Source organism: Syngnathoides biaculeatus, chromosome 17, assembly GCF_019802595.1.
Source record: "Syngnathoides biaculeatus isolate LvHL_M chromosome 17, ASM1980259v1, whole genome shotgun sequence".
Lineage (NCBI taxonomy): Eukaryota > Metazoa > Chordata > Actinopteri > Syngnathiformes > Syngnathidae > Syngnathoides > Syngnathoides biaculeatus.
This window is the reverse complement of record NC_084656.1, coordinates 1,964,054-1,987,924: the sequence shown is the minus strand read 5'-3', so window position 1 is coordinate 1,987,924 and position 23,871 is coordinate 1,964,054. Positions and strand designations below refer to the sequence as shown.

The 23,871-nt window shown below is 41.8% G+C and overlaps 1 protein-coding gene across 4 annotated transcripts in view; it reads right to left on the bottom strand.

The window, feature by feature from the left end:
* Window positions 1-23,871, bottom strand: part of sptlc1 (serine palmitoyltransferase, long chain base subunit 1) — a 94,082-nt gene that overhangs the window by 5,213 nt on the left and 64,998 nt on the right. For all 4 annotated transcript variants that reach the window (XM_061800832.1, XM_061800834.1, XM_061800831.1 and 1 more), the window contains 2 exons: window positions 11,617-11,713; window positions 9,210-9,264 (listed from right to left, as the gene is read on the bottom strand). In XM_061800832.1, the coding sequence (XP_061656816.1) occupies window positions 9,210-9,264; window positions 11,617-11,713 (152 nt within the window). The remainder of the gene's footprint in view (window positions 1-9,209; window positions 9,265-11,616; window positions 11,714-23,871) is intronic.

Here is a 23,871-nt window from a genome sequence, read left to right as displayed (position 1 = left end):
TGGAAACTTGTTCAGGGTGTACCCAGCCTCCAACTCCATGACAGCTGGGATAGGCTCCAGCACTCCCGTGACCCTTGTGAGAATAAATGGCTCAGAAAATAAGTATATGAACAGTTAAGTTAAGATCAGACAGGTTTCTGGGCTGTCTACGGGAAACACTGAGTTTCAGCTCCCTCCAAAGATCTTCTATTGGGTTTAGGTCTGGAGACTGGCTAGGCCACGCCAGAACCTTGATATGCTTCTTACGGAGCCACTCCTTGGTTTTCCTGGCTGTGTGCTTCAGGTCATTGTCATGTTGAAAGACCCAGCTACGACCAATCTTCAATGCTCTGACTGAGGGAAAGAGGTTGTCCCCAAAATCTCACAATACATGGCCGTGGTCATCCTCTTCTTAATACAGTGCAGTCGTCCTGTCCCATGTGCAGAAAACACCCCCAAAGCACGATGCTACCACCCCCATGCTTCACAGTAGGGATGGTGTCCTTGGGATGGAACTCATCATTTGTATTCCTCCAAACACACAGTCAGTGGAATTATGACCAAAAAGTTAATTTTTAGCCTCATCTGACCACAAAACATTCTCCCATGACTCCTCTGTATCATCTAAATGGTCATTGCCAAACTTAAGACGGGCCTTGACATGTGCTGGTTTAAGCAGGTGAACCTTCCGTGCCATGCCTGATTTCAAACCATGACGTCTTAGTGTATTACCAACAGTCATCTTGGAAACGGTGGTCCCAGCTCTTTTCAGGTCATTGAGCAAGTTCTGTCGTGTAGTCCTGGGCTGCATCCTCACCTTTCTAAGGATCATTGAGACCCCACGAGGTGATATCTTGCCAGGGGCTCCACTCCGATTGACATTGACTGTCATGTTTAAGGTTCTTCCATTTTCTCATGATTGCTCCAACAGTGGACCTTTTTTCACCAAACTGCTTGGCAATTTGTCCGCAGCCCTTTCCAGCCAAGTGGAGTTGTACAATTTTGTATCTGGTGTCTTTGGACAGGTCTTTGTCTTGGCCATGTTACAAGTTTGAGACTTACTGATTGTATGGGGTGGACAGGTGTCTTTATGCAGCCTACAACCCCACACAGGTGCATGTGTCTTTTTTCGTTTCTTTAGGAGTAACGGCTTTATATCTTAAGAGGTTGTGGGTATAGGGCCCTGTACAATTGCACTAGAAGCCAGCTAACGAAATCAATTAAAATTGCAAATAGGGATTATGCAGTAGCTTGGCGCTAATGACTCCAAATCAGTCTGGCATTCGCTACAATCAATAACCAAACACCATTTAGCCATTAACTGATAAATAGTAATGGCTTCGATATCCTGAATGTCTATACAAAGTTTTTGGTCTTGTTTTGAAATTATGCAAACGACATCTATTTAGTGAATTGGTATCCAACATCTGCGACAACCATTTTGCGTGTACAACGCAATTATAGTGTAAAAAAAAAAAAAAAACTGAAGCTGATAACGTAGTCCAGAGTAAGTTGGTATAATTTCACAAATAAGGATTTTAATGAACGACATCCATTTAAAATGTTGCCACGTTAATTTGAGAGCAAACTACCCAGTAGACAGTATGAAGACCTGTCAAAGCCCCATTTTAGCCAAAGGTTTCCCAAGATATCATGAGCAAAACTTTATAGTGAAAGCTGTAAACCAGTATCTTGTGGTTTTGCTTTGCACTAAATGCTTAAAATATAACTGTAAGTGGGGTGGATGGTTTTGTGATTTATTGCCAGCTGTCTGAATGCTTCTGTACTGGAGGTTGCCTTTTTACAATTGAGGCAACAGTATCGTCAGCGACTGGATTTTCCACAACACGAGCGAGATCTATTTTAAAAACTATTATTTCTCCTAATCAGCCCAGCTTTTTGACATTTACATTCAGCCATCCATCCATTTTCTTCATCGCTTATCCTCACAAGGGTCGTGGGACTGCTCAGCCTATCCCAGTTGTCATCAAGTTGAAGGAACTGGACCTCTTGGGGAAAATGAAAGAAGGCACGGGGAGAACATGCAAACTCCGTGCTGCCCCATTTACATTAGGATTTTTCAAAGTAAAGAATTATTCATATCATTATTGTGCCTGCTAAAAGCAGCATTGTTCAATCAATGCCTGTTCAAACAAAGTCCCATTCTGGGAAATTGTCATATTTTCAGGTTAATGCAACATACTGCTTATAGGCAGCTTGTGAGATGGAGTTGGGGAATTGTGGGCAGAAATAACCGCGTGCCACATCCATCCTGCTGTGTCAAAGATTTGTGACATCTTTCCTAATCCAGAGGGCCCAGAGTACACAGGATTTAAATGGTCTACATCCTGACTTTTTTTTCTGTGTGGAAATGCTGATGTATATGTTTGTATTTGAAGTAAACATATACTACAGAACAAGATTCATAGCATTTTTACTGTACTGTATGCTTGTATTTTGTATAAATGTCATATGTTACGCAACATTGAAGATGCTTCCTGCAACATCTGTAATTTATATACAAAAATAAGGTTCAAAGCTTATAAAATAAGAAAAAATAGATAAAGCACAGGTTCATTTCAATCTATTCAGTGGTGCACAAATTATTTTTGATAAATTGCAAACAGGTCTCCTATTCTGTGAGTGACTAATATGTAATACTGCTTGTTTTAATACTATCTTCTTTTCCTTTCGACTTGTCCCGTTAGGGGTCGCCACAGTGTGTCATCTTTTTCCATCTTAGCCTATCTTTTGGATCTTCCTCTCTAACCCCAACTGCCCGCATGTCTTCCCTCACCACATCCATAAATCTTCTCTTTGGTCTTCCTCTCGCTCTTTTGCCTGGCAGTTCCATCCTCAGCACACTTCCACCAATATTCTCACCTATGAACAAGTCCAAACCATCGAAGTCTGCTCTCTCGAATCTTGTCTCCAAAACATCCAACTTAGGCTGTCCCTCTCATGAGCTCATTTCTAATCCTATCCAACCTGCTCACTCCGAGTTCTGCTTCCTGTGGTTTCTTCAGTGCCACCATCTCTAATCCGTACATCATGGCTGGCCTCACCACTGTTTTATAAACTTTGCCCTTGATCCAAGCAGAGACTCTTCTGTCACATAACACACCAGACACCTTCCGCCAGCCTTTCCAACCTGCTTGGACCAGTTTCTTCACTTCTTTACCACACTCACCATTGCTCTGGATTGTTGACCCTAAATATTTGAAGTCCTCCACCCTCACTATCTCTTCTCCCTGTAGCCTCACTCTTCCCCCTCCACCTTTCTCATTCACACACATATTCTGTTTTACTTACTATGGAGTATTTTATTAAAACTAAAAACCCTGCACAAATAAATAAAAAGAAGGTTTGTATACATCCATCCATTTTCTTAGCCGCTTATCTTCACAAGGGTCGCGAAAGTTCTGGAGCCTATCCCAGCTCTCAACGGGCAGGAGGCAGGGTACACCCTGAACTGGTTGCCAGGCAATCAAAGGGCACATCGAGACAGACAAATCGCACTCACAATCACATCCAGTGGCATTTAGAGTGTCCAATTAATGTTGTATGTTTTTGTGATGTGGGAGAAAACCCACGCAGGTAAAGGGAGAACATGCAAACTGCACACAGGGAGGCCTGGGATTGAACACGGGTCTTCAGCACTGTGACGCCAACGCTTTCCAGCTGCTCCACCGTGCCACCATTTGTACACATTATTATCCTGTTTTTTGTGGCAATAAAATATTTTTCACTAAGAACTATCATTTACCCATATAAACAGTGTTAAAGTTTTCAAGGAAAAAAAATACATACCTTCGCAACTTGTCTTTTAACATAAGCTCTTCGCAGTTTTGGTACTTTCTTTGGGGATTGAGCATGTCAAAGCGTGTACGGGATCAGCGGCCACTCCAAGTTCGCGTTTTGTGCCTTTAGAAACATCTGTTCAGGTGTTGGAACTGGCTGTATGGTAGGCACTGATCCAGGTTTTAACAGTTTTTTTACATTCAAAACCCATCTCAGACATGAGTCCACCAGTAAAAGAGTCCGGGTGAAAATTTCACTGCATATGACAGACTGTTGACTGTGGAATTCTCAAAACTAATGGAAATCCTCCAGGCTAATGTTAGTCCCGCAGCAGAATGTTTAAATGTAGTGACGTCAGAGGTCAGCCAGGTCGGGCCCTTGGAGGTTGAGTTTGACTTTGGTTTAGATCAATGCGTCGATCGCAGTCAGTCTTGGTCAATCGCAGGACGGCGAGCCCCCCCCAAAAAGATAATGTTCCCTCTAAACTGCGCGAGTGCGCAATTGTGCACCGCTGATGCACTCTCTTCGCAGATTTTCTGCGTTGCATGCGAAAAAAAAAAATCCAATGCAAGTTTTAAGTATAACATACAGCTATTCAGTTTGTGGCATTTTGCAATGTGATTCAATGAGTGAGGGATGACTGGATGTTACATGGCACAATTCACATACGGACTGTAAAAAATGAAAAAGAACAAGCCACTGGTTTCTTTTAGGCAGCATACGGAACTTTCTCTAACAACGACCGCTGCTCCGCCACGCTCTTTTTCCTAGGGTACCTTGCCCCCCGCTCTTAAAGACGTACACACATAATTACAGATGTTACAGTACTTAAGCATCCCATCAATGTGTTTTATAATGACAGTGTCCACCACCGCTGCTTTAGTTAGCAACAAAGTCTGGGCAGCATAGAGCAAAGACGAGCTACACATGCTGCTTATGTTTACTTTCGATATTAATAGAGAAAGTTAAAAAAAATGCTGTTGGCTTAAGATGCAATGACTGTCGGAGTATGTTAACCACAGGACTCCCATAAATAGAGGCCGGCTTGCTAGAACGCGCCTTTATGTGCATGCGCTCGACGTATTGGCCAGACCTGAATCAAGCGACGAGGTGGATGATAGTCTAATATATATATATATATATATATATTTTTTTTTTTTACGCCGTCACACTGCCTCGTGATCGACGCAATGAGCACCCTTGGTGTAACTGAATTTCCTTTGACATGCCTCATGATGTTGATGATTTCGACGTAAATGCGCTCGCTTAAAGTGAAGCACTTCTGAACATGCGCTTTCGTACACGCTCCGTACGGTTAACTTACATTTCCTGTTTTGGAACAGGGTCGTTTAGTTAACAATATTTATGAAATAAACATAAATTAATGTCAAGACCACACAAAATAAGTGACGTCTTGAGAGAATGCGAGGGGAGGGGTGTTACTATTACCAGTGTTCATGCCTCAACATGGCTACCCTCGTGAAACCAAAACAACAAACTCAAACACATGTTCGTTCAATGTTGTCAACTCATACTCAACTCAACTCAACTGGATTAGTTTTAGGCAATTTTCCGGAGCAATTTTCATGAAAATTAAAAAATCCGGAATTCCGGGAAAATCCGGAGGACTTTCATCACTGCCTGACGTAGTCTCACCTCCACCTTAAATTCTTCTGTCACACCTACGGGACACCTCACCATTGTTATACTGCCCTCATACATATCCTGTACTATTCTAACATATTTCTCCGCTACACCTGACTTACGCATGCAGTCCCACAGTTCCTCTTTGGTACTCTGTCATAGGCATTCTGTAGATCCACAAAGACACAATGTACCTCCTTCTGACCTTATCTGTACTTTTCCACCAGCATCCTCAAAGCAAAAGAGCAAGACCAAAGAAAAGGTTGATGGATGTTGTGAGGGAGGACATGAGGACAGTGGGTGTTGGAGAGGAAGATGCATGAAATAGGCTTAGATGGAAAAAGATGACACACTGTGGCGACCCCGAACGGGACAAGCCGAAAGAAAAATAAGGAGATCTTCAAGGCAAATAATGCATCTGTGGTACTCTTTTTAGACATGAAACCTTACTGTTGCTCACAGATACTTCTGTCCTGAGTTTAGCCTCCACTACTTTTTCACATTACTTCATTCATTCATTCATACTTCCCTCTTCTACTCTACCTTCTCTCCCATTTTCTTCATTAATTAACTTCTCAAAGTACTCTTTCCATCTACTTACCACACTACTGGCACCGGTTAACATATTTCCATAGCTATCCTTAATAACCTTTACTTGCTGTACATCCTTCCCATCTCTATCCTTCTGTCTGGCCAACCTGTAGAGCTCCTTTTCTCCTTCTTTCGTATCCAACCTGGAGTACATGTCGTCTTATGCCTCTTGTTTAGCCTTCGCCACCTCTACCTTTTCCCTACGACGCATCTCAATGTATTCTTTACACCTCTCCTCAGTCCTCTCCGTGTCCCACTTCGTCTTCGCTAATCTCTTACCTTGGATGACGTCTTGTATTTTGGGGTTCCACCACCAAGTCTCCTTCACCCCTTTCCTACCAGAAGACACCCCAAGTACTCTCCTGCCTGTCTCTCTGATCACCTTGGCTGTTGTAGTCCAGTCTTCCGGGGGCTGCAGTAGTCCAGTCTTCTGGGAAATCCTCCTATCCATCTAGAGCCTGTCTCACCTCTTTCCGGAAGCCCACGCAACATTCTTCCTTTCTCAACTTCCACCACCTGATTTTCACCTCCAAGACATTCTTAGCCATTATTAATTACAATACAAATTAATCCCTACTCCATTTATCTTCCCATCTACTCCATGATAAAATAATTTAAACCCTGCACCTAAACTTCTAGCTTTACTTCCTTTCCACTTGCTCTCTTGGATGCACAATATATCAACCTTTCTCCTAATCATCATGCCAACTAACCCCTGAGCTTTTCCTGTCATAGTCCCAACATTCAAAGTCCCTACACATAGCTCTAGGGTTCATGCCTTCCTCTTCTTCTTCCGACTAAGCTGCTTTCCTACTCTTTATGGTCTTTGACCTACATTATCTGAATTTCTACCTACGCCTTGTAGATTAACATTTCCGGGTGGAGGTGTAGGAAGCCACGACCTAACTATTGTAGAATTCGTATGATGGATGCTCGTATATGTTTGGCACAGTTTTATGCTGGATGCCCTTCCTGATGTAACCCTCTGCATTTATCCGGGCTTGGGACCGGTCGACAAGACGCACAATAATGTGCTGCCCAACGGGCTGCAGATAATCAAAAAGAAGCAATCAAATCAAGTCAGCACAAAAGATACACAATTTACATACTACCTAATCTATGTTAATGTTAAGGTAAAATGAAAGCAATGACAATAAACACAGTCAGCACATAAAGTACACAAATCGCATACTACCTGTGTTAATAATATAAAGGATTGGGCGATTTAAAGGATACGTGGATGGAGGGGATTCAAACCACAATGCCCCTCAATAGTAGTTCAAGGTTGAGTTGACGATTGATGTTTGGTCCTCGTTGTATACCCTACGGCACCAATTTGGGAACTCAGATAAGACTAGTTAAATTTCCTAAGGCCTCACGGCCCTCGTCATACAAGTTATGAAGTTAATCACGTTCGATGTTTCTTCAACATCCACGAATTGATCACAAATGCATCTCGTTGTTAGCAAGCTAGGATAAGAAACACCAGGTAGATAAGCAAGTTTAAGTTGGTGTTTCCACTCGCCCAACTTCTTATTGTCACTATCCTTGTTGTATACGATACGTAGGTTGTGCAGGATGTGTAGATACTAGCGTTTGATGTTTTCCTCAGTAAATATTGGAAAACAGATGCTTTTGTTGTTAGCGGTCCCAGCTGCTTCGACATGAACGATACAACTCCAATTTTGGAACCAAGGTTTCACAGATGGTGGTTTTAGTCCACTGAAGTAGTCGCCAGGAGCGTCCCACGTCGAGTATTCACAACATTCGGTCCAAAATCAGCAGAATTCATTGAATTACAAATGGGCTGGTCAGAGCCTTCTGTTTAAGCTGCTACCAGCTTGAAGACGGGAACAGACCATCAACTCCTTGAACTCAAACCACTGAAATAACTGGCCTGTAATGGAGTATTATGCAATGGCACTTTTGTTGCATTTAGTTATTTATTTTAGTAATAACTGTGCTTGATGTTTTACCAATTGTTTTAATCTAAGATGTACTTTGATTTTGATTGTTTTACTGCACCTTGCGGAGAAGCACTCATCATTTCATTATATGCACAGCATATAATGACATTCAAGGCTTTTGATTGATTGAAAAAAAAATCTCCGCAGTCCATATAATGGGGCTGTTATTGTTCGTCGTCAGCACCACGCCCCTCTCAAACAAGTCAAGTTCTGCCTGTGTGTATTCTGGCTCAAACGCTTGAACTTTGTACATTATTTTCGTTTTGTTTGCTCAATGGCGGGAGTAGCAATAACACGGAGCATTGACTTGCTGTTATTCTTGCTTTATTGGCTCTTAGTGCACAACACTTACAGTTACTATGTACGATGATGCTTACGTGCAACACCTCCCCCCACCACCACCACCACCATCCTGCCGACAGTCGATCGCGAGAGGCTGGCTACTTGAAAAGTAAAACTTGGGGAAAGAAGAAATAAAATAAAATGAAAATTAAAAAAAAGTCTGGGCGCGGCCGCTGTATATTCTCTACATCTAAACCAACTCAGAAAAGTATCAAAAAAATCTCCGCGGTCCATATAATGGGACTATTGTTCGTCGTCAGTGCCACGCCCCACCTCCAACACGTCAAGTTCCGCCTGTGTGTATTTGGGTTCAAGCGCACAGGCTTGCACATTGTACATCATGCTATTTTTGTTTTGTTCGTTTGTAATTTATTTTTTACAAAAATTGGCCACAAAATGCCAGATAGTGGATGTTTTCTGTTCAGTGAGCTGTATCCACGAACAGTGGGGTGTCACAACTGCAAGCACTTCAGGTGTGGCAAACGCTGATTGGCTATCAGTTTTCCAGTTGGAATGTCTGAGCAAGAGAGGAATTTCGATAATACTTTTCCAATTTAGAGATGTTTCTTGGTGAAATCTGTGGATAACTCTGGCATTAAAAGAAACACTCAACCCTCATCTACGAACTTTTAATGTGTGCACCATTCCTATAATTTTGGAGAGAGTCTTCCTTTAAGCCCTGCCTCTGCAAAAATGTATAGATCAATTCTGGCCATGTTTTCAAGCGGTCTGATATACGTGAATGTCAGCACCCTAATGTATTTATTTAAAATTGAAAAAATAGGCAAAAAATGTACAGCCTCTTGCATAACAGGCAGATTTCTATTGCTGTCATGCAGTTTCATCGCTATCGAATTGAATTGAAATTGAAAATATATAACTTACCCTTTTAATGCTCTGTAAACATATGCAGATTTTTCCCTCAGAATGGTGAATATGTCTACAAAGACAGCACAATCACTTTTTAGTAAAATATAAAATGGGAATTAAAAGAGGATTAAAAATGCCCAAGGCTATGCATGTCTTAAGTAACAACATGATAAACTACATCATTCAGGTATTTGAACTAGGGCTGCAACTATTGATTTTTTTAAATATTTTTCCCCTTTGTTCAGACAAAAGGCTTTATTCACAATAAGGACATTGTTTAAATGAAGTGATGCTCATTCAGTTACTGGTTTGGCACATACAGTGAGGAAAATAAGTATTTAAACACCCTGCGATTTTGCAAGTTCTCCCAGTTTGAAAACATGGAGGGGTGTGAAATTTTCAACTTCGGTGGATCTCCATTGTGAGAGGCATAATCTAAAAAAAAACAAAAACAAAAAAAAAAACCCTCAGAAATCTCCGGGTCAGGGATGAAATATGAGAGATGAGGAACAATTAGAAAGATGGAGGCATGCACTGGAAAGGAGAGGAATGAAGATTAGCCCACAGGTATAACAGAATATATGTGCATGAATGTGAGGGGTGGAGGAGGAAGAGTGAAGCTCCAGGGACAATAGATAGTGAGGGTGGGCGCCTTCAAATACTTGGGGTCAACAATACAGAGCAATGGTGAGTGTGGTAAAGAAGTGAAGAAATGGGTCCAAGCGGGGTGGAACAGTTGGCGGAAGGTGTCTGGTGTGTTTTTTGACAGAAGAGTCTCTGCTAGGATGAAGGACAAAGTTTATAAAACAGTGGTGAGTGAGTATATTGGTGGAAGGGTGGTGAGCATGGAGCTGCCAGGCAAAAGAGCGAGAGGAAGACCAAAGAAAAGGTTGATTGATGATGTGAGGGAGGACATGAGGACAGTGGGTGTTAGAGAGGAAGATGCACGAGATCAAATCAAAGTAAATAATCTCATACTTATTATAGTTAGACACTGAAACATTACCTGTGTTATATTCCAGAAATATTTTCAGTGTAACTGAATTTCCTTTGACAAGGGTCATGATGTTGATGACTTTCAACGTAAATGCGCTCGCAGTACATGTAGAAGCTCGGAACATGTGCTTTTGGCATAACCTCTGAACAAGCTCAGTATGATTAACTTGCATTTCCTGTTTCGAGGTGAATACTGATTAGGATCAGGCTGGTTTTCTTACCAATTTATGAAATAAACATGGAAATGAATGTTAAGACTACACAAAATAAGCAATGTCTTTCAATATCTATGTATTTCTACTCGCAACAAATTTTACGCGTGTGATTTTTCGTGCTCAAATGTGCAGATTTGCAAGTGCGATGGTGCGTGGGTGGATACGCGCCCATCACATCAGAGTGACTGCAAATCACAAATCTGTCTGTGTCTGGGATGCTCAAAACTACTTCATTTGGTTCCTTCCAGAAGTTTTCTTTCAACTCTAGGTCACATCCTACCTCTGGGGCATAGCCACTTTTCACATTATATATAACACCCTAAATTAAGACATTCTTAATCAGCTCTTCCTTTAACGCTAGAGAACCCAAAACATCCAATTCCTCTTTTAAAATTGTGACCCTGTGGGTTCTCTAGGGTTAAAATAACTCCTACTCATTTCTCTACTGAGGTACTCGATGGTAAAAGAATTTAAACCCTGCCAGTGAACTTCTAACCTTACTACCTTTCCACTTGCTCTCTTGGATCCACAATGTATCAATCTTTCTCCTAATCTTCATGTCAACGGACTCCTGAGCATTTCCTTTCATCGTACCAACATTCAAAATCCCTACACTCAGTTGTAGGCGAGGTGTGTTACTTTTCTTCTGCTAACGAATTCGCTTTCCTCCTCTACTTTCTCTTTGACCCACAATTTCCACCGACGCGGACGTTGTTAACCTTGGCCACGACATATCCGGTATAGGATTTGTTAGATGAACGCTCATATTTCTTTGGCAAAGTTTTAAGCAGGATGGCCTTCTTGACGCAACCCACTGCATTTATCTAGGCTTGGGACCGGCCTACAGATTGCACTGGCACTTGCCCCGTAGGGCAGCTTTATTGTACGTTTCATATCTTAGCTTCATTTCAGTGTGACTGGTGTTTGACTCAGGACAAAATTGTATACATGCACAAGGAAAAAAAACGATTAAAGGGCAATTTTTATTGTCTGCCTCGTTGCTTTAATGTCATAATTGGTTATATGGTTATAGATTTGAGTCCCAAACTACATTTGTTGCAGTTTCAGGCTGATTTACATAAATGTTCCAGGAATCTCGGATGCTGTGTGAATGCACAAAAAATGGGCTATTGGAAATTTTGCCTCAGAAACTAATGTCATTTTGTTATGGAAGGGACCAATGTAAACAGAAAGAGCTCAAGAACTTGTACCTGGATTCTCTTGCATAATGCTGAGGGCCTCGATGGCTGCAGCAGCTAACATTGGAGGTAGGGACGCAGAGAAACAGTAACCTTGGCCTGAGAGGCGCTGAAAAATAATTTGAGATGGATTTTTTATCAAACACAACATTTCAGCGGAGACCTTGACAAAGTCCAATATTTTTTTTTAATACACCCGTGAATGAATAAACGAATAAATGAATGTGTGGCCAAAATACACATGTAAAGTGCATAATGCAGCAGGTACATTCAAATGAATGGGTGCAAAAAGTGTGGATATTTAAAGAGGCTCGCTCTTTAAATATCCACACTTGTAATTATTTCACGACCTTTCTGTAGCAAGATGCTTCTTTCTTTCCTATTATCTATCTTTTATTAGTTTAATACATCTGACCAAGTACAGTTCAGTGGGGCAAAATGTAGTTTTCCATCAGTTGTGCAAATTCTCTGACTTAGAAATATGAGAGGCCTGTAATTTTCATCGTAGGTTGGCCTCTCCTATGAGATAAAATGAGAGAAAAAAAAACTTCATTTTTTTCAAAATAATTTAGTAGGAAATTATTATTATTATGCAATGTATTTTTTTATCAATAAAACAAATTCATAATACTGTATAAACAGTGAAGAAAATAAGTATTTGAATGTCCTGCTACATTGCAAGTTCTCACACTTAGAAATCATGGAGGGGTCTGACATTTTAATCGTAGGTGCATGTCTACTGTGAGATAATCAAAACAGAAGAATCCAGAAATCACAATCCATGACTTTTTAATGATTTATTTGTGTGATACAGCTGCAAATAAGTATTTTAACACCTGTCTATCAGCTAGAATTCTGACCCTCAATGACCTGTTAGTCCTCCTTTAAAAGGCCACCTCCACTCCATGTATTATCCTGAATCAGATGCACCTTTGTGAGGTTGTTAACTGCATAAAGACACATGTCCACCCCATACAATCAGTAAGACTCGAACTTGGAACATGGCCAAGACCAAAGAGCTGTCCAAAGATACCAGAGACAAAATTGTACAACTCTACACGTCTGGAAAGAGCTACGGAGAAATTGCCAAGCAGCTTGGTAACAAGAGGTCCACTGTTGGAGCAATCATTAGAAAATGGAAGAAGCTAAACATGATGGTCAATCTAAATCGGAGTGGAGACCCAGGCAAGATATCACCTCGTGGGGTTGCAATGATCCTTAGAAAGGTGAGGAATCAGCCCTGGACTACGCAACAGGACTTGGTCAATGATCTGAAAAGACCTGGGACCAGTGTTTCCAAGGTGACTGTTGGTAATACACTAAGATTTCATGGTTTGAAATCATGCATGGCACGGAAGGTTCCCCTGCTTAAACCAGCACATGTCAAGGCCCGTCTTAAGTTTGCCAATGACCATTTGGATGATACAGAGGAGACATGGGAGAAAGTTTTGTGGTCAGATGAGACCAAGATTGAACTTTTTTTGTCATAATTCCACTCACCGTGTTTGGAGGAAGACGAATGTTGAGCATCATCCCAAGAACACCATCCCTACTGTGAAGCATGGGGTTGGAAGCATCATGCTTTGGGCGTGTTTTTCTGAACATAGGACAGGACGACTGCACTGTATTAAGGAGAGGATGACCGTGGCCATGTATTGTGAGATTTTGGGGAACAAGCTCTTTCCCTCAGTCATAGCATTGAAGATGGGTTGTGGCTGGATCTTTCAACATGACAATGACCCGAAGCACATAGCCAGGGAAACCAAGGAGTGCCTCCTTAAGAAGCATATCAAGGTTCTGGTGTGGCCTAGCCAGTCTCCAGACCTAAACCCAGTAGAGATTCTTTGGAGGGATCTGAAACTAGATCTAGAGATTATCTGTGTGGAGGAGTGGGCCAAAATCCCTCCTGCAGTGTGTGCAAATCTGGTGAACAACTACAAGAAACGTTTGACCTTTGTAATTGCAAACAAAGGCTACTGTACCAAATATTAACATTGGTTTTCTCAGGTGTTCAAATACTTATTTGCTGCTGTATCACACAAATAAATCAAGGTCAAAACATCTTCACAAGGTTTTCAAACAATGTTGCTGGTATTTTACCCCTCAATGCAGATCTCCTTGAGAGCAGTGATGTTTTGGGGCATGAGCTTTCACAGGATGAAGCGGAGCCTTGATGTGAATTTAAAAATACTGCAAGATCTCTATGAGTGTACCACTTTAAGAGTGCGGAGGGGAGTAAGGTAGATGAGGGGAAGTGTGAGTGTAACCGAGCAACTTATTGTTGTTGGAGAGTTTGGTGTGCTGCTGGAGTGTTAATTAATGAGTGAGGGGTGACTGTCTACTACAAGGTAAGAACAGGAAGTGACATCAGAGGCTGTCAAAGTCGCGAAGACACTGCATGAGTTCGGATGATAATGTTTACTGTTTTTCCTCCTCTACTTAGATCTCTTATCTTCGATTTACATTTTGAGTTTATTTAGAATTTTTAAGAGGGGTGTACCTTTGTTTTGAGGTTTCGTGGGGGTCCTTGAAGGTACCCGGCGTTTTATGCGCAAAATAGCATTTATCTTCTGACATATGAATGTTTATGTATTCTCGTGCGCTTTTTGGACTGTTAGTTAAAGGTCAAGTGTCATGAAATGGATGATTTTTAGTATGTTATTAATCAAAAAATGGCAGCCGGTATGGACCCATCCGTTTTTTCACCCAAAAACATGATTTTTACATATATGGCTTTTTGTAACTCCCGTCATGAAAATCCTCTCGAGGAATTTGTTTTTGAGAAGAACCAGGAAGTGATGTTGGAGGCAGTTGTGTGCTCAAGCGGACTTGTTTCTTTCTATTAGTTTTACCTGCAGGAAGATAGGTCATTGTTCCTTTGTGATAGCCAAAATGTCGAATCGTTGCATTGCTGGATATTGCTTGAACACTCGGGAGGATGGATTTGCTCTTCATGCTTTTCCAAAAGATCCAGTTCGTCGTGAAAAATGGATTGCACAGGTACAAAGGATGAGAGCTTCGTGGGTTCCAAATGACACGTAGGTGTATATACAGCTACTAAAAAAAAACAATAGTTGGGGGGGCGTAATCCATACGTCAGGGCTGCTAAATGTGTCGATGAGCACATCGGAAGCCTTCCGTGCAGCAGCTGCTGAAGGATGGCCTCCGCAGGCCTTGTGAATTGCCACATTGTCCTTCCCAGCCTTGTCGACAATGCCAAGCCGGCTGCCGGCTTTATCGGCTGGGGTGGCTTGTTGTGGTGCCGGGGCCGCGGTGGCTCATCTCCGCCAGAAGTGGATCGGACAGGGGAGGCGGTTTGGCTGCCGCGTCGTCGTCGCTCGCGGGTGGCATCGTTTTTAGCACCGCCGCGCAGTGGTGGATCGGGCGGGGAGGTGGTTTGGGTGTGATCAGCATATCATCTAAATATGGCTCGAAACAATAGGGTAATATTGCCCTTCACTCGATTGTGAGATGTTGTCTTCTTCGAAAAGAGCTTCCGTGTCAGGAGGGGCGTGTCCCATCGTAGGGGCCACAGCGTGTTTCCAATGACGAATGTCTGGGGTGACGTCACGTCAGTTAATACAGCCAGTATGGCGACCACTTGGATGCCGAATGGCACTTCCGCAACTTTGCGCATGGTTGACGCGCTCTCCGCTCATATTTATTTTTTCATATAGACATTGAAGTGAGTAATGTTATATGTTTATAGGGATGACACTTGACCTTGAAGTGTATGTAACGTAAATTTTCAAGCGCAAGTTATCTTATCTAGATGAAAATATATGTTCAACTGTACCATAAAATGCATATCTTGTTTGACGTTTTTCTTCAAAAATATAAGTATTTATGAATTAAAGTCTGTAAACTTTGATCTAGTTTACCACCGTATCTGACAAACTTTTATGTGGCTTACCTCTGATGTCACAACGAGGACTTGCGTCTGTGTAATGGCTTTATCGCTCCTAACATTGCTTGTTGACACCAAAGAAAAAAAACACTTGTTTCGAGATTTTCTCAGTGATTGTGAACTAAAATCAATCCGTAATGATGGTGAAGAAGTGTGTGGTTCAGTTTTGTCGCAATTCGAATTATTCTGGTCACAGTTTACATTATTTCCCCAAAGACCTCAGCCTCAGAAGACTGTCAGATTTGTGCAAACAAGAGGAAATTTTTCCAAACCAAGTCAGCAGTCGTCATATGTAGTGAACATTTCCCGCCGGACTCTTTTACTGGTGGACTCATGTCTGAGATGGGTTTTAAATGTTAAAACTTAGATCAGTTCCTATCATACAGTGAATTCTCACACCTGAACAGATAGGTGTTGCTAAACCAAACGCCAACTTGGATCAGCCACTGACCCTGGACACGGTCTGACAAGCTAGAGGTTCCCCCACAGAAAGTACCAAAACTGCGAAGAGCTTTTGTTAAAAGACAAGGTGCAGAAGTATGTTGATCATCTTTTTTTTTCCTGAAAACTTCAAACACTCTTGATATGGTTTAGTGAAACCAGGATATTTCGTTCTTGGCAAAAAATGGTACACCGGGCGGCACGGTGGATCAGCTGGTAAAGCGTTGGCCTCACAGTTCTGAGGTTCAATCCCAGACCCGCCTGCGTGGAGTTTGCATGTTCTCCCCGTGCCTGCGTGGGTTTCCTCTTGGCACTCCGGTTTACTCCCACATTCCAAAAACATGCAACATTAATTGGACACTCTAAATTGCCCCTAGGTGTGATTGCGAGTGTGGCTGTTTGTTTCAATGTGCCCTACGATTGGCTGGCAACCAGTTCATGATGTACCACGCCTCCTGCCAGTTGACAGCTGGGATAGGCTGCAGCACTCCCCGTGATCATCGTGAGGATAAGCGGCAAAGAAAATGGATGGATGGACTTGGTACGCCTTTGCTGCCGAATTAACTCACGAGCCTAGGTTGTTCCCATATTGCAATATTTTTTGATATCCTCTACTATGTGAGAGATTCATGCTAATTAACACAACTAGTCTGGTGTTAGCAACAGGATTAGCAGTCAAGATGCCTCCCTTTTCAATTGAGTACTATTCTGGAGGGTGTCAATACTAAAAATGAAGATCCATCGTCTTGAAGTGTATTTGATGTGAATGGACAATTGGGAAATTAAAACCACTCTACCAATATCTCAAAATGGTGAACAGAGGTGTGCTAACACACAGCCAGTTAGGTTAACAACGGTGATAAATGGGGACTTGAGAATTAAAAACAGATTATCCAACAATTCTCCCTGGAATTCATTGAGAGCAAAACCCAAAGATATGGGACTTCTAAAAGGGAGGTCACAACAGGTGCGGATTACCCAGGAATGGAATGTTAGGTCTGACAGATAGAGTAAAGACTATTGTCAATGTTGGGCTCTGGGCCACACCACGCAAAGATCCCGCTCCCAATCCCCTGTCGCCTGAAACCACCGCTCATGAGATGCAACAGGCCCCTTCTCCACCCATAAAGAATATTGTCTGTGAATATGACTGACATATGCAGGGTCTTTTCCAGAATAACTCAGACCCTTATGGAGATCAGGCATTTTTCATACCTGTAATTACAAGGGACAGAAAGTTAATTAAAGAGATATGGCATGAAAAGAACTTTGAAGGTGATGGTATTGCTGTTATTTTTAAGTCATTACAGGGTTCCCTCGCTACTTCGCAGATTACTTTTGCGACTTCAATACTTTGCGGGTTTTAATAAATAAAAAAACAAAACGTAAAAAATAGCCAGATCAGCATATTGCAGATACAAGGCGCGTGACTGCTTCCCAGCATGACATCGAGTAATGAGATCACGGGTGGCTTTTACTCGTGACCTGATTGGTTGCGCATCATCAAAGCCTCAGCCTGCAACTTCCCTTTTCCCACCCATTTCCTTGTTTTGCTTGTCTCGTACACGCTGTTGATTGTCTTAGTGTATCTAAATACAGTAATCCCTCATTTTTTGCAGTTAATTGGTACCAGAACCACCCACAAAAAGTAAAGAACTGCGAAGTAGGGGGATGTATGTTTATGTAGGTAGCAGAATGTTCAAAATATTTAAACAATTTTTGTACTTTGCATATTTGAGACAAAAAGAGGTATTTAGTTAAATCTTTAATTATAAAACCTTATAAATATGTACAGTAGAATAAATGTATAATATAATATACATTATAGCAGGAGCAGCCAGGTGGGTACCACCCTTTGCGGGCAGGGGTTGCAAATTTGAAGAAAATATTAATATAATTGAAAATTTTAAGTCCAGTGTATCATTTTATGAAAGAACCAGATTTTTCTCTCTCCAAAATTTTATTTGGCCCAGAGACGGTTAATCAACAGTACAGCATTTATACTTTGCCCACTTAAGACAAAAATGACACTACAAGTGTCACAATCCTGCCGCTCCAGCCCGGGCTGTGCGGGTGCCCGCGCGCTCGCGCTAATTGGGAGGCACACACCTGCGCCTCATGCGGGCTGATTATCCCGTGTATATATAGGACCCCGATGATGACTGTTGCTCCGCCAGATCGTTGAGGATCATGTTCCGTTCCAGCACTCTCATACCCCTGATCAGTCAACCAGTGTGTACCGACCTTTGCCTGTTCTCCGAACGACCCCGTAAGCCTGACTCCTTTGAGACTTCTGCCTGCCTTGATCGATCTCCCATGTACCGACTCCTGCCTGCCCGGTCACCTGCTCTCTTTGCCCGACGTCCCAACTACCGCTGCTGCACCTGACTGCCTGCTCGATCCCCGACCTTCTAATAATAAACGTTTTTCCCCGAACTACCTTGCTTCTTCCGTGTCCTCCTGCATTTGGGTCCGACCTCCGTTCCGATGGGTCGTGACAACAAGTGTCTAGTTAACCAATAACAATAAAATAATTTTTATACAGAAAGTCACAAAGCAATTGCGTGGTCTTCTCGTGTAGTACCGAATGCCTGCGACGCCTTGTTTGGGCCTCACTTCCGTTCTGCTGGGGCTGCCGTATGGGTACAAGAATGTTTAATCAACAGTACAGCTTTTATACATTGCCCACTTGAGACAATAATTATAACACTACAGGTGTCGAGTTAAACAATAATTAAAAAACATTTTTATTGCAGTACAGAAAGTCAGAAAGTCTAGCGCGTTGTTCTGAATCACTTCCATTTCGCCGAAGTGGGGCCCCCTCCTGACAAGAGGAACTTTTGCTTGTGAGGAGAACGCGGGATGTCTTTCTATCACCATCTTCAGCCAGTTTTGGCCAAATCTCCACGAATACTCTTTTTTTATTTCCTTAGGGCGGTCCAAAATGTAAGAAACACAAACACGTTCTAAATAAAGCAACCGTGAGTCGGTAAACAAACAACCGTAAGCAAACAAAGCCAACGCGAGTCAATAGAAGCATATTAACCATTGCAAAAGAGCATTCAAAGCAAAACAGGTATGGGCACTGTGGTAACTACTAGGATGTCCTCCAGGGCTCTGGACAGGGCCTTTTTCTCCTTGTTGGACACCGCATTGTGATTCGCCCCCTTGAGGACAAGGCTTTTTGGCCAGCAAAGGCCAGCTCGAAACATTTAAAAAAGATACGGCCTCAGAAATGTGCCTCTGTATGGCGCGTGGAGAAAAGAGTTTCCTAACCTCATCAGTGAGGGATGGCGGCAGCAAGTTTTTAAACATGGGAGAAACAGGCCTTTTTTGGAAGAGGATACCTATGCGTACTTCTTCAAGGACTGTGTTTACAATCATCATGTGGCAATGCTGCAGGTGAGTGAAAGAAAGACAGTTCTACACAGCGGTCATCCTTTTAGCACTGCCACAAAAAAGTTATGTGTGAATTTAGACTAAAATCCCCTTGCTCAAACCAGCAAAATATGACAAAGCAGTTGTGTAGCGTTTAAGACAATTTAATCACACACACAACCAATGTTCCCTCTAATTTTTCATCTGTCGGCATACAGACAAGATCCCTGAGCACACTGAGGACACTGTATCAGAAGTGCTCACTGTGGCCACACACCAGTATCAACCATCATCATAGAAAGTTTCATGGTTTATTCAAAGAATCAAATTGCAACAGCAATTTTCATTAGTTTACTTTTAATACAACTCATCTGGCCACTTTTAATACAACTCATCTGGCCAACTTACACAGTTTTATAGCTGACATCAGTTTCCTCCATGAATTGACCCCTCCGTAGAAATTGCGTCATCCGCGTCGCTGACCAGAGGCCAGAGATCTCCATAAACCACGCCCCCTTTTTTGCACCCGCCGTTCCCTCAAACAACGTTGAATGGTCCAGTATAGCTTTTGTTAGCGTTTTATCGTGTATTTGGGTTCTTTAAAAATAGATAAGGTTAAGAGGTGTATTCACGGACTTTGTAATAGTGACGAAAGGTATCCTGAAAGGCTGGTTGGTGGAGTTCAATTCGTACCCTTTCCAAAACAAAAGACCCAGTACGAAAAATGTCTTCGATGGATCAAACTTTGTGGAAGATCGCATCATCCACTGAATCCATCTAATATCAACCGGAACAGAAGACCGAGTACAAAAAATGTCTTCGATGGATCAAACTTTGTGGAAGATCGTATGATCAACTGAATCCATCTAAAAATCAACTGGAACAGATATGTTTGCACGAAGGTAAGCCCTATATTTGATTTTCAATACATGTCTCATATAAATGAATTAGCAGTTCTTCGCGTGCATAACATAGCTACGTGTGAATGATTGACACACTTGATCTGTGTTGAGCGATATTTTGAGATGATCTGACTGCACAAATGTGTCTCTGTTCGGCGGCTCCCGAGCTAAGCTAAACCGGACTAGCGAGTCCTAAAAGCCTTCGACGTGGACCGATACACCAAGGCTGAAGGAAGGATGTTTGAGGAGACTATAAAGTAGTGATTGTCATACTCGGTCGGGACTTACGTAGGTTCGGCACTAATTCAAGAATAATTATTGAGGGGAGCGCGTGACGTTACACAAAGAAAACGAGAGAAACAACTCGTAAATCAAGCCTCGCCTTCTTTTCCTTCATACGGCAGTTGACAAATGGCTATACAGATACACATACAGATTCTGCACAAAAGTGTGATATGTAACACGAAAATAGGAAACTGTCAATGACGAATTCGTCTTTAGGTTATAATATATTATATTATGTTGCTTCTCGGTCTTCCTCAGACTCCGGAAAGAGCTCGCGCTAATATCAATGGTTTCTCCGTCGATATGCATGTAAATACCATTGAAATACCCCTCGCTGAAATACTTGAAGCCCTGCTGTCTGCTTTTCAACGATATTTCACTGTTAGCTAAGAATGCGAGTGAGAAATCAGCTGGTAAATCGGACAATTTCGCTCTAGTCTTTTCTTCCTGCGCCGCCATTTTTGCTAATTGTCTGAGGTTAGCACACGTAGGGTGACGTAACTTCAGGAGGCGTGGTTAAGTGCCCTGTACGGAGGGGTCAATTTGATATATATGACTAGCATTTTGTGTCCTGTTACGTCTGTGCTCCTGTCTACTATTAGGGTCTGCCAGGGTGCATTTTTAAACTTACACAGAGACTCATTCTGCTCTCATTGATTGAATTCACAAATTCAAAGGGATAGTTTTTGGTTTGCCAGCTTTCTGGTATACTGTCATACTTCATACATACTTCTTTTCCTTATGGCTGTCCCGTTAGGGGTCACCACAGCATGTCATCTTAGATGAACGCATATTTGTTTGGCACAGTTTTATGCCGGATGCCCTTCTTGATGCAACCCCTCTGGATTTAGCCAGGGAGAGAAGCTTCACCACATGATATTCCCAGGCGGTCTCCCATCCAAGTACTAACCAGGGCCAAACGCGCTTAGCTTCCGAGATCTCAAGTATCAAACATCAAAGACAATTTCACAATCCGGAAAGTGCATCAGCACAAATGTTGTCTCGACCTTTAATGTGCTTGATCACAAGACTGAATCCTTGCAAACTCAAACTCCACCTTATAAGTGTCTGATTTTTGTTCTTCATTTTGTGAAGAAAAGTTAAGGGATTCTAATCAGTAAAGACATCAATTGGAAATGTGATAGTACCCAAGTACACATGAAAATGCTGGAAAGCCAGTAAGAGAGTCTCGTTTTCGATGGTTGAATAATTTACTTTGATGTTTATCATAGTTTTTGGAAAAGTAGCATACCGGAAGATCAAGACCTGAGTCATCTTTTTGCATCAGACACTACCTGCACCTACATAGCTTGCATCACTTTGCAATTTAAATGCTTTCTCAAAGTTTGGTGCCTGTAACACTGGAGAATTCATGAATATGGCTTTGACCCTTTCAAATGCAGCTTGACAACTGCCATCCCAACTAAATCTAACCCTTTCCCCCAAAAGGTTAGTAAGTGGAAACACAACATCTGAGAAATGTTGGCAAAATTTCCTGTTATAGCCCACTGTGCCCAGGAATCTCATAAGCTCCTTCTGACACTGTGGAACTGTAAAAAGTGCAATAGTCTCCACCTTAGCACCAACTGGTTGTACCAGGCCATGGCCTACAACATGCCCCAAGAATTCAAATAGGGCCTTTCCAAACTCGCACTTCGCAAGATTGACAGTCTGTTTCCCTGCCATCAGTCTCTCGAAGAACTCTTCAGGTCAGGACAATGTAGTCTGTGTCGCTAACCTTTTTGTTTATTAGATACAAACCAAGATATGTAGCTCTGAGTAGTTGACCAGGAATGGGAAGTAGGACCAAAACTTTTTCACCAGGAATGAAACTTCTTGCAATTTGACTTTTGTCATAAATTTGTTTCATTTTGGCTTGAGAAGTTTTTAGGTTTTGTTGGGCCAGCTCACAAGCTTTTGAAAGCCTGTTTTGAAAGGTAGAAACACAGTCTAAAAGTTTTATCTTAGGATTGCGACTGAGCCATTGTTCTTTCAGATGCTTTAGTAGCCCACGTATATTGTGACCAAAAATAAGCTCAAAGGGACTGAACCCTAAACTTTCCTGAACTGATTCCCAGACAGCAAACAACAAGAAATGCACACCCTGATCCCAATCTTTCTCTGTCTCAAAAGAGTAAGTCTTGATCATATTCTTCAAAGTTTGATGAAACCTCTCTAATGCTCCTTGCGACGCTGGATGATAAGCACTGGACTTAACCTGTTGTATGCCCAACTGATACATAGCTAGCTGAAACACCTTGGACATAAAATGTGAGCCTTGATCAAACTGGACAAAAGAACCGCATCATAATAACGTAAAAGTATGAAAGGAAAATAAAGAATAAAAATAAACACACACACACACACACGAACACACATAACAAAGGACAAACTGCAATGGGCAATCAAAACCGCTAAACAGATTTTTGGCAGCACTCAACCCACCCTTGAAGACATACATGCAAGCCATTCAAATTAGGACCAAAGCAGGTATGATCCTTTTGGACCATACACATCCTGGCCACCAGCTCTTCCAGCTCCTTCCATCTGATTGGCTACCGATCAATGCAAATAAAAACTAGCAGGCATTAAATTTTATTCCCCCTCTTGCAATTAAGTCATTAAATTCTTGATCGTGCCGAAAGAATATAATAAAGACTTCCAAGCGGCAAACCAGTGCTTTGTACCATGATTGTTCCCACCACCAAGGGGTCTCCTCTGCATTTTAGGACCACAGACAGGCGACTGTTCCAGGAAAGGTTAACAAAGGTTTTATAATAAAAGATTTAAGTAAATACGTGTACTGTTGTAATCTTAGTCTCACATATGTAAAGTATAAATACTATTTACATATTTTCATCATTCTGGTACCCAGGTACACACACATGAAAATTCCTGGGGTGTGTGTATGTGAGTGGAGGGAGGAGTCCTACTTCGCAGTTTTTCCACATTCCGCAAAGGGATCTGGTCCACATTAACTGCGAAAAACAAAGTATTATAAATATAAAAAGTGAAAGTATAAAAAGTGAAAAAATACAATTGCGGAATACGGAAGTATTTCAGTGTAAAAAAAAAGTGTGATTTTAGCTATTTTGAATATTGGTGTTTTTTTTTTTAGTTAAAAGTGACCTGAAGTTTATTGTTGCTATAATTTATAGACCTCCAAGATATAATAGAAAATGTATGTAAGATTTTTCATGACTGCTGTCAATTATTTGTACCAATTACAGCTATTTTTTCAGAACAGAAGACTTTAACTTTCATGTTGACAACAACATGTAAATAAATTCCAAAGAACTCTTTGCCATACTAGACACATTTGACCTCGATCAACATAAGAGTCCAACTCACACT